The 11,708-nt window shown below is 36.6% G+C and overlaps 1 protein-coding gene across 1 annotated transcript in view; it reads right to left on the reverse strand.

Moving 5' to 3' along the window:
* PRSS56 (serine protease 56) overlaps positions 1-11,444 on the reverse strand; it is a 95,020-nt gene extending 83,576 nt beyond the window's left edge. The window contains exons 1-3 of the mRNA XM_053711910.1: positions 11,333-11,444; positions 5,344-5,505; positions 3,535-3,735 (exon numbers count right to left, since the gene is read on the reverse strand). Of these exons, the coding sequence (XP_053567885.1) occupies positions 3,535-3,735; positions 5,344-5,505; positions 11,333-11,444 (475 nt within the window). The remainder of the gene's footprint in view (positions 1-3,534; positions 3,736-5,343; positions 5,506-11,332) is intronic.
* Between the last annotated feature and the right edge of the window lie 264 nt (positions 11,445-11,708).

Here is an 11,708-nt window from a genome sequence, read left to right on the forward strand (position 1 = left end):
TTACTTACTGGATCTCTCTGATCTGGTGCCCTTGCACTACTTCTTTAGCGCACTGCAGTTTAAAGCACAAAACTTAAATAATAGTAAAAAAGCAGGAGCATAAAGAAGTACATTTTGGTCTAGATTAGAAGCGGAGTGCTAAATTATCGTATGTCCGCAAATGGGCAAATTTGCCAGTTTGCGGTGCTCAATAATTAACCAGCCATTACAAGTGACTGGCAATTGCTACCCCGAGCTCACAGTAGCAATTAGCACTCCAAAAATTAACCAGAGAATAGATCTCTGGTAATTTTTCTAAAAATGCCCAAAAATGCCCTCAAATAGGGGACATTATAGTTTTTTTTTATTAAAGAAAATGTAGCATTTTAGACAGTGTAGATAGTTTTGGGTGGGAGTGGGGTGTTAGACATTGACAGCAATGTAAATATATATGTATATGCTTATATACCTATATGAACCTCATTTGCATATCTCACCCAGAATCCTTTGCTGCATTGGAAACAATGTAATCAGAGAGTGTCTGTGGGAAAAGCAAGTCTTCTGACCTGTCCAGATTTGTAAATAGTTTACACAATGAGTTATTTTCTCTACATTTTGTATTTAGTGGAGGATTTTAAACTCACTTTTCGCCTCCCCATAATTTTAATTGCTGTTTTATTTCCCCCAGAAATCAACTTTACCAAGCAGTGATTCAACCTACTCCCAGCTGATGAGTGGCAAAAACCACGAAACAGCTGTCCTGGGATTGGTCTGAATCACTGTACTAACCCTAGCTAAGCTTAAAAGCTGTGTAATGCAGCAATGCTATGGTATAAAGGGAAGTCTGCCTTAAAAAGCAGGTTAAAAGTAAAAAAGTGAGTCATTGTGAACCTCATTTGCATATCTCACCCAGAATCCTTTGCTGCATTGGAAACAATGTAATTAGAGAGTTTCTGTGGGAAAAGCAAGTCTTCTGACTTGTCTAGATTTGTAAATAGTTTACACAATGAGTTATTTTCTCTACACATAAATATATATATACAGTATATATATATATATATGCTGCCAATCACTGCACTACTTACCCCCTTCACTGTGCGAGGTTCTGATGCCATCTCTGACAGCATCAAAACAAGGCTAAATGCATTCAATTTAATACATCACTTTCATGTCCTGTTTAGAAAAAACTAAACTTTTCCTTTACAGTATTTAATTTGATGTACTAGTCATTTAAGTGTATAGATTAAAGGGGCACGAAACACAATTTTTTTTCTTTCATGGTTTAGAAAGAGCATGCCATTTTAAACAACTTTCCAATATACTTCTATTATCTAATGTGCTTTATTCTTTTGATATACTTTATTAAAAAGCATATCTAAATAGGTGCAAATAGCTGCTGATTGGTGGCTGCACATAGATGCCTCGTGTTATTGGCTTACTTATGTACATTTCTATTTCTTCAACAAAAGATATCTAAAGAATGATGCAAAGGCAATAATAGAAGTAAACTGGAAACTGTTATAAGATTGTATTCCCTATCAGAATCATGAAAGAAAAGATTTGGGTTTCATGTCCCTTTAAAATAAATAATATAATGCAAATGGGAGAGGAATAAAACAATATCTCTTGACCATAGGATGCAATGATCAGAAATATGTCTTATAGAAAGGAGCATCTTTTTGTTACTAACCTACATTTGCATTGGCTGTAATAATACATTCCATCACCACTTTTTTTTTGTTGATTAATTTTTATTGAATATTTAACAACATTAACTTATAGCCAATCACACAGAAGCTTGGGAAGTATGCATATAATAACACAAAAAATAGAAATGACTATTCAAACTCAATACAGTTTGCATATAGTCTATGATAAATCAATTAAAGGGACATGAAACACAAATATTTTCTTTAATCATTTAGAGAGAGCAATTTTAAAGAGCTTTCCAATTTACTTCTATTGTCTAATTTGTGTCATTCTCTTGGTATCCTTTATTGAAAACGGATACTTAGGTAGGCTCAGGAGATGCTGTTTGATGGCTGTACATATATATGACTCATGTTATTGGCTCACCCATGTGTATTGCTTTTCCTTAACAAAGGATACTAAAAGAATGAAGAAAATTAGATAATAAAAGTCAATTAGAACGTTTTTTATAATAATATTTTCTATATGAATTATGAAAGAAAATGTGCGGTTTCATGCCCCTTTAAGGTGGTCCATTGTAATCTCATATGATATAGCAAGTATAGTCATGAAGGTATGTGAGAGTATGTCAGATGAGAACAAATGGGGGTCAATTTATGCTGCTTCCGACCCACTCCGCTTCAGGTTCACCTGAAGCGGAAGTTAAGAAGCAGTGGTCCTAAGACTGCTGCTCCTTAACTCGTCCGCCACCTCTGAGGTGGCGGACAGCAATCAGCACGATCGGAAACGATTGCTTTGATTGACACCCCATGCTAGCGGCTGATTGTCTGCGAATCTGCAGGGGGCGGCATTGCACCAGCAGTTCACCAGAACTGCTGGTGCAATGATAAATGCGTATGCTGTCGGCATTTATCAATGTGTCGCGGACATGATACGCTACAGCGTATCATGTCCGTCCGCACCTTAATAAATTGACCCCATGGCCTCAAGAGACATTATTTAAATAGAATTCTGCATTTTTAAAGAAGTCCAATGTATTTGCTTTAACATAAAAACGTTAAGTTGAAATGTGAACTCAATCACCAATAGATGGGCAAGTTGTTTGTTTCCAGAGGAAGGGAATATAGTAATAAGCACTATTGGCGTTATTTTAAATTGTATTAGTTTGCATTACATGTTATCTATGGGGATAGTTTTAAAATGATAATTAATGGAGAAAATGCAAAATAGATAACATCTCATCAAAAGTTTAAAATTTGTTTCTAATTCTGAAGTAGAAATGGGGGATTTTTTGTGAAAATAAATGTCCCATTGTTCTTTAGAGACTGATACATTTAAATCATTCTCCCACAAGTTAGTTTAGGTTGGAAGAGGTTAGGTTATGATATCAAGTAGAATTCTATAAGGAATGAGATCATTCCTCTTGTCAGAGATTGTTTAAAACATGGAGTTTCAAATAAAGTTTGTAGTTTGATCAGATTCCTCTTTTTAGGGTGTATAGGTATAAAATGATATAATATAAAGTAAGGTAACCAAGAGTAAAGGGATTTTATCATCTACGTTTTGCCCATTTATATGAAAACAGGAAAGGCTTCATTCCTTAGTAAAGTGGTCAGGGAAGATGGGTTTATAAAGAAAGAGATGGATATTTACGAAGGAGAATGTCCCAAATTACAAGTCTCCACTATCAGTGGATTAGAGGTTATTTTACTATTCCTGTCTTTCTTAATAATCCAATATTGATTACCAAAGTTATTAACATTTAACAAATCTTCCTCCAGACTCACCCACACGTTGTCTTTGAAATGAAAACTCCAGTGCAACTGCCACCACCTTTTTGGCTAGTTTATCTCTGTATAATTACATCACTGAGCACACAACATAATAATAATAATATAATCTTACTGCACTCCTGAAGCCTGATGTTACAATGCCCAGCCATAGCCTGGACACAACTCTCTTGAGTGTGATTCCCTTCAGGACAGAACATTTGGTAGAATCCACATGCTCGACTCAGAGCCCAGCTTCTCTCTAAGGCGTCTGGTTGCGCGTGTGCTGCCAAAATAACTTCACATGTAGGCTCAGACATTGCAAGTTGTTGGCTCTCTGTAGGAATCAAAGACAGGTATGAAAAAAACAATTGTACTGTATATTCTGTACTCTTAGAGATAAGTATGACTTTTGCATACACACATATATAACTCTCCTGTTACTATTTACAGGTCATATCACCCTCTAGATACCACATATTCAATGCAAAAAAAATAAATAATAGCAAATAATCTCAAATAACATGGGTCATCCATTAAAATTTGCCTCCGTTTTACAAAAATAACCCACTTATAGCCTCATCTTTCAAATAAAGTATCTCATAACACTATGTGATTGCCAAAGCAATGGTTAATATTTCATAGGTCATTATAGGGAATTATTCAATCTAAAAGTATACACTTAAAGGAACAGTAAAGTTAAAATTAAACTTCATGTTTTAGATATACCATGAAATTTAAAAAAAAAAAAAAAAAAAAAGCTTTAAATTTTACTTCTATTATCTGATTTTTGTAGACTCATGAGCATAAATGCACTACTGGGAGCTAGCTGAACACATCTGGTGAGCCGATGACAAAAGGCATATATTTGCAGCCACCAACCAGCAGATAACTCCCAGTAGTACACTGCTTCTCCTGAAGCTACCTAGGTATGCTTTTCACCAAAGGAAAGCAAGAGCACACAGCATATTTGATAATAGAAGTAAAGTGAATTTGTTTTAACATTGTATGCTCTATGCAAAGTAAAAAGTTTAAATTTGACTTTACCGTACCTTAAATTACTGCTCAGTACCAACTTATTTTTTTTGTCCTCTTCACAAAAATATATGTGGATGCCCATGACTGATAGGGATGGGCGAATGTTCTGAAAGTGCAATTTGTTTGGTAGAACGAATAATCCTCTGGACATTCGTTTTGCACAATTGAATGTTGATAAAAAGGAAAATCCATTAAAATTTTGTAATTGAATGTTATTTACGTTTTTTGAATGCTGCTTTTGTTTTTGAATGTTCATAATTAGATCGAATATCCACATTCGAAATTTCTAATGTAACATTCAATTTAACAAATACTATTCAGAAGTTCAATAGTTCATGTGGTAGGGAATTTACTAAAATGATACATAATAGATACAAATATGTTGATTCACATTTTTCTATTTTGAATATTGCATAATTTGAATATTACATTTAAAGATAGCATTAGAAATACTATTACATTGAGCAAATGTTAGAATGTTGTATAAACATTTGAAATTTAAAACGAACAAACGAACGTGTTAAAATTTGGTTAATTTTTCGAATGTTTCTAAACTTTCGCCCATCGCTAATGGCTGCCTAGTCATTTTTCCATCATTAGAAATGATAGTCTAGTTTCAATTGGTAAAACTGTGTAAACTAGTGATAAAAACAAGTATCTTTATTAAAGTGTACGGAGACATGTTATGTTACCCCCAGTTAACAACACAAATGGAAGCTAGGCCTAAGTCTGTACTAGCGAAGACAAAACCGATGCACATGATACGAAAGAGCACAATTTGCACCATGTTTCAAAATAAACAACATAATATACACAGACTAGGGAGGAGTTCATATTTTCATATGCTTGTTTGCTGAAACTGGAATCATATTTTTAATGTTTAGAAGCAATTTAAATTGATGCTCACCACTGCACTGTTTAGTTTTGTTGGAGCATTCTGGGAAAAGGCACAGGGCACATCCTCTGCACTCCTGCTGACGATGTTGTTGCTCTCTTACTGCTTTCTCCAATGCCTGAAGTGCGCCTTTCAAAGCAACTTCCAGAATTAACGTCCCCCTGTTTGACAGAGCTGTCAGAAACAAGACAGGAGATGCAATGAATAATTATGTTAAACTATAAATTGCTGAAGCGATAGCTGGCAAACATGCAATGTATGCCCACTGTAAGCTGTTTTTGTTTACATAATACAATATTACATATTTGTGAAAAATTAAGATTTATCTGAGATATTTCTACCATGTAAAATGTAGCCGTACCAGAGATTTCAAATGTTCAAATATTTATTATTCCCAGGCTATGTACAGAAAAAACAACAACGTTTTGGGGGTTATTCCTTATTCATTTTGCATGCAACAGGAATAAGGGATAACCCCCGAAACGTTGTCATTTTTTTGTACATAGCCTGGGAATAATAAATATTTGAACATTTGAAATCTCTGGTGCGTCTACATTTTTATAACTTTGAATTGTATTGGTGCTGGCAGAGCACGAGTAGCCTGCACAGATGACCAAGTAAGTGTGCTGAACTAGTTTAGATTTGGATACCATATAAAATGACCTGTAGGGTAAAGCACTGCAAACAGCAGGAGGCTTGTCTGTGTTTGTTGTTATAGTAATGTTAAACAAAAATATAAATGCCCAATAATGGGCCAGATTACGAGTGGCGCGCTAACAGTTACGCGCAAGTGAAAGGGGATTTATCATGGGTGTTTTTGCGCTCATATTACAATTTGAATGTAAACCCGATCGCTTGAGCACAATTGAAATTAAGGTTTATTGGGTTAGCGTGTTGTCAGAGCTCTGGTTAGCGGTTTCACAAAAAAAAATTGCACAAAACACATAAAAAATACATAACAAAGAACAGTTACACTTGTAATAACACCCTCTAATAAAAATTATTTTAAAAAAATTGCACAAAAGGTTATAAGGCCTCAGGTGTTAGACAAATAAAAGGCAGGCAAAGGGTTTTAGCATAGAGATACTTTTATATACATGTCTAAAGATGGATACTTGTCTGGGGTTAACTGCCTGTCACTCTGGGGACAGCACAGCTAAGCACCCAGTGCTGTGCTTGTTGCAGGGTCATAGGATTTGTACCCAGTCCAGTCTGAGAGGGCAATCCCCTTCCGTGTTTTGTATGTGTCTAGGGTGATTACATAAGCCTGTGCACCCTTGACTTGTTCACAGTTTGTTTGATTTAGAGCTTGCATTGTTTGACTGTTTAGGGATCCTGGCTTTTGGAGAAACCTTGACGTGGTACCTGGGCTTGTCTCATTTGGCCAGATGTGGTAACTAACTATTCAATTTTTGCTTTTAATCTGAGCTGAGTGCTTGCAAGTGAGTGGTAGACTTCCTCTGTGTACTGTATTAATCTTTTTTGTAATTTTCCCTAAGGGCTTGCACCCAGGGACTCTGGGGACAGTACAGCTAAGTCTGATGCTATTAAGCACCCAGGGCTGCGCATGTTGCAATATTTTATTATATATTTTCATGTGACAACACTGAATAAATGACACTTTTCTACAATGTACAGCAGTGAGTGCACAGCCTATATAGCAGTGTAAATGTGCTGTCCCTTCAAAATAACTCAACACACAGCCATTAATGTCTAAACCATTGGCAACAAAAGTGAGTACACCCCTAAGTGAAAATGTCCAAATTGGGCCCAATTAGCCATTTTCCCTCCCTGGTGTCATGTGACTCGTTAGTGTTACAAGGTCTCAGGTGTGAATGGTGAGCAAGTGTGTTAAATTTGGTGTTATCGCTCTCACAGTCTCTTATACTGGTCACTGAAAGTTCAACATGGCACCTCATGGCAAAGAACTCTTTGAGGATCTGAAAAAAAAGAATTATTGCTTTACTTTAAAGATGGCCTAGGCTATAAGCAGATTGCCAAGACCCTGAAACTGAGCTGCAATACGGTGGGCAAGACCATACAGCGGTTTCAAAGGACAGGTTCAACTCAGAACAGACCTCGCCATGGTCAACCAAAGAAGTGGAGTGCACATGTTCAGCGTCATATCCAGAGGTTATCTTTGGGAAATAGATGTATGAGTGATGCCAGCATTGCTGCAGAGGTTTAAGGGGTGGGGGGTCAGCCTGTCAGTGCTCAGACCATACGCTGCACACTGCATCACATTGGTCTGCATGGCTGTCGCCCCAGAAGGAAGTCTCTTCTAAAGATGATGCACAAGAAAGCCTGCAAACAGTTTGCTGAAGACAAGCAGACTAAGGACATGGATTACTGGAGCCATGTCCTGTGGTCCGATGAGACTAAGATAAACTTATTTGGTTCAGATGGTATCAAGCATGTGTGGTGGCAACCAGGTGAGGAGTACAAAGACAAGTGTGTCTTTCCTACAGTCAAGCATGGTGGTGGGAGTGTCATGGTCTGGGCCTGCATGAGTGCTGCCAGCACTGGGGAGCTACAGTTCATTGAGGGAACCATGAATGCTAACATGTACTGTGACATACTGAAGCAGAGCATGATGCCCTCCCTTCGGAGACTGGGTCGCAGGGCAGTATTCTAACATGATAACGGCCCCAAACACACATCCAAGACGATGACTGTCTTGCTAAAGAAGGGGAGGGTAAAGGTGATGGACTGGCCAAGCATGTCTCCAGACCTAAACCTTATTGAGCATCTGTAGGGCATCCTCAAACGGAAGGTTGGGGAGCGCAAGGTCTCTAACATCCACCAGCTTCGTGATGTCGCCTGGTGAACTCCATACCCAAGAGGGTTAAGGCAGTGCTTGAAAATAATGGCCACATTAATGGCTGTGTGTTGAGTTATTTTGAGGGGACAGCAAATTTACATTGTTTTACAGGCTGTACATTGACTACTTTACATTGTAGCAAAGTGTCATTTCTTCAGTGTTGTCACATGAAAAGATATAATAAAATATTTACAAAAATGTAAGGGGTGTACTCACTTTTGTGGAAAGAGAGAGTGAGATTTATGAATTAATAGAACATATTCTACTATGTGAAGAACATTGGAATGTAAAATATTCTTATTTTCATGTCGGGTTAGCTCACTTGAGAATATGCAATCGTGTTTGCTCGCGAGTAGAGTGTTAGGTTCTTTTTCCACTTTTCTTGCCCCATTGACTTTTACGGAGGAATACATTATCGTGTGTGCGATATTGTAGGTAAGGCTTTTTATGCTCGTTGGGTTAGCGAGCAACAAAAACAGTTTACTTTCAACTTGTAATATGAGTGCAACCTGGCACGTGCAAAAGCTTAGTTCTAGCAGATGTAACGCTCGCGTGGGAGTGTTAAAGGGACAGTCTAGTCGAAAATCAACTTTCATGATTCAGATAGGGCATGTAATTTTAAACAACTTTCCAATTTACTTTTGCTTTTTTCTCTTGGTATTCTTAGTTGAAAGCTAAACCTTGGTAGGCTCATATGCTAATTTCTTAGCCCTTGAAGGCCGCTCCTTATCTGAATGTCTTTTAACGTTTTTTACAACTAAAGGGCATTAGTTCATGTGTGCCATATAGATAACATTGTGCTCACAAACGTGGAGTTACAATGAATGGCTAGAATGCAAGTCTGTCAAAAAACTGAAATAAGGGGGCAGTCTGCAGAGGCTTAGATACAAGGTAATTACAGAGGTAAAATGTGTATTATTATAACTGTGTTAGTTATGCAAAACTGGGGAATGGGTAATTAAAGGATTATCTATCTTTTAAAACAACAAAAATTCTGGTGTTGACTGTCCCTATAATATAACTGTGTTTGTTATACAAAACTGGGGAATGGGTATTAAAGGGATTATCTATCTTTTCAAACAACAAAAATGATGGTGTAGACTGTCCCTTTAAATACCGCTCTACTTGTAATCTGGCCAATATATTTAATAAAGCAATGCACATACATTTTTTATTGTTTTCTGCTGTTCTTCTAATTTCTCTTTGCAAATGTAGCTTTTTCCCTTCATAGAGAGACATGACATCTGGAGCGTATACAGCAGCTTGTCTGTGTATAGATCAGTGTAACAGTGAGTCTCAAATTTCACCTAACAGCAATGCCTCTGATTGGCTTCAGCAAAGAAGATCAGAAAGATGAATTCTGCCTTCCTCTTTCCTGGGGTATAGACCTGGACTGCTCTGAAATATCAAATCTCCACAAATGTGAAATGCTAACAAGATGACATTTTCTAATTCTTTTAAGTCATTATTTTGCACAATTTTTTTGTTTCTATGGTGCATACACAAACTGACTGTAATTGCCCTTTTACAACTGCACATACGGATTTGCATGGTCAATATCTTCTTAAAATTATTTTTGCACTGATTAATTACAGTTATGGTTGCTTTGAGATATTGAACAAATCTTATCTATACCGCAAAGGTAAGAAAAGTAACTTCTAATAGTTAAAGCCCCACCAATATATACTAAAGGGAATTTTAATTATTATTTGTGGCAGTCTTGTTCTTAACCATGGCAAATAGCTGTCTACTCCAGAATTTATATTGTTCAAAAAGATAGGTTATCCCTTTATTACCCATTCCCCAGTTCTGTATAACCAACACGGGTATATTAAAGGGACAGTCTAGTCAAAATTAAACTTTTATGATTCAGATAGGGCATGCAATTTCTTTCCAATTTTCTTTTATCATCACATTTGCTTTGTTCTCTTGGTATTCTTTGTTAAAAGCTAAACATAAGTTTTTCACAGCTAGACAGCGCTAGTTCATGTGGGCCATGTAGATAACATTGTGCTCACTCCTGTGGAGTAATTTATGAGAGGCAAAAATTCAAGTCTGTCAAAAGAATTGAAATAAGGGGGCAGTCTTCAGAAGCTTGGAAACAAGGTTATCACAGAGGTAAAAAGTATATTAATATAACATTGTTGGTTGTGCAAAACTGGGGAATGGGTAATAAAGGGATTATCTATCTTTTTAAACAACAAAAATTATTGAGTAGACTGTCCCTTTAATATAGTTTTTACCTGTGTGATTACCTTGTATCTAAGCTCTCTGCAGACTGCCCCCTAATATCAGTTCTTTGGACAGACATGTATTCTAGCCAATCTATACTGACTCCTAGATAAATCCATGGGAGTGAGCACAATGTTTATCTATATGGCACACATGCACTAGCACTGTCTGGCTGTAAAAACAGTAAAATGCACTGAGATAAGAGGTGGCCTTCAAGGGCTTAGACTTTAGCATATGAGCCTACTTAGGTTTAACTTTCAACAAAGAATATAAAGAGAAAAAAGCAAATTTGATAATAAAAGTAAATTGGAAAGTTGTTAAAAAAATGGCATGCCCTATCTAAATTATGAAAGTTTAGACTGTCCCTTTAAGCATTTAAATAGACCAGTCTTGCCTAATTTACTAAGTGGGGGCTGGGGAGATCAGAGAGGATTTATGTTTTTATCAAATTTTAGATTATGGCAATTTGGCAAATTGAATGGTATAATCTGTGAAATTTATCTTCACTTTATATATACTCAGTTATCGAGATGCAAACAAAATATTCATATAACTTTCATTACAAAACATTTATCTGCCTCTATCTTAGAAAATTGTGATATGGATGCAAAGTCTCTCATTCTGCCTTTACCACCCCCCTGCGTAATCTTAGAAAATCCAGAGTGGGTAATTTATGGCAAGTATAGCATTGAAATTTAAATTTGTGCTGCTGCTTCTGATGCTACATTCAGTATATACAAGACATAAACAATCTACTCCCAATCTTTACATTACATTGATTTCAAGTCTCTTGGAATATATTTTTGCACCTGCTTTGCCATTTACAGTCAGTTTGAAGTTATACAGCAAAATTGGTCATGCATGAAATAGAAGATTTGTTTAAATTAAACATGAGACCACCTTGTATCCAGTGTTAAACTCCCAGCAATGTATCAAAATGTCACTCACCTTGCAGGGCAGTGGTTGGCATCCTGTGCTGTTGTCCAATCACTGGAGCACAATGAGCCCAGTCAAGTGTCAGAAGTAACAGGAAGAACAAAGCCCAGCATGGGAGCTCCATTCTATCTTTGTATACCGCAGATAGTAAAATTCTCTTCACCTGAAAATGTTAGCACCTCTTTGTGTAAGTACTTTGTTCTATTCCTGTTGTACTCCTATATCAAATCTGACGACTGATTTCTCTTTGTTATGCCTACTTGTGTCTTATTCTCTTTTAAATGTTATGAACCACCCCTACCCATTTCTTTGAGTAACTTCCCTGAGTGATCATATATTCTTTTAGTGGGCGTCTTGTTTACCTTTTCTCATCTGTTGACTGAACTCT

Source organism: Bombina bombina, chromosome 4 (assembly GCF_027579735.1).
Source record: "Bombina bombina isolate aBomBom1 chromosome 4, aBomBom1.pri, whole genome shotgun sequence".
In the NCBI taxonomy this organism is placed as follows: Eukaryota; Metazoa; Chordata; class Amphibia; order Anura; family Bombinatoridae; genus Bombina; species Bombina bombina.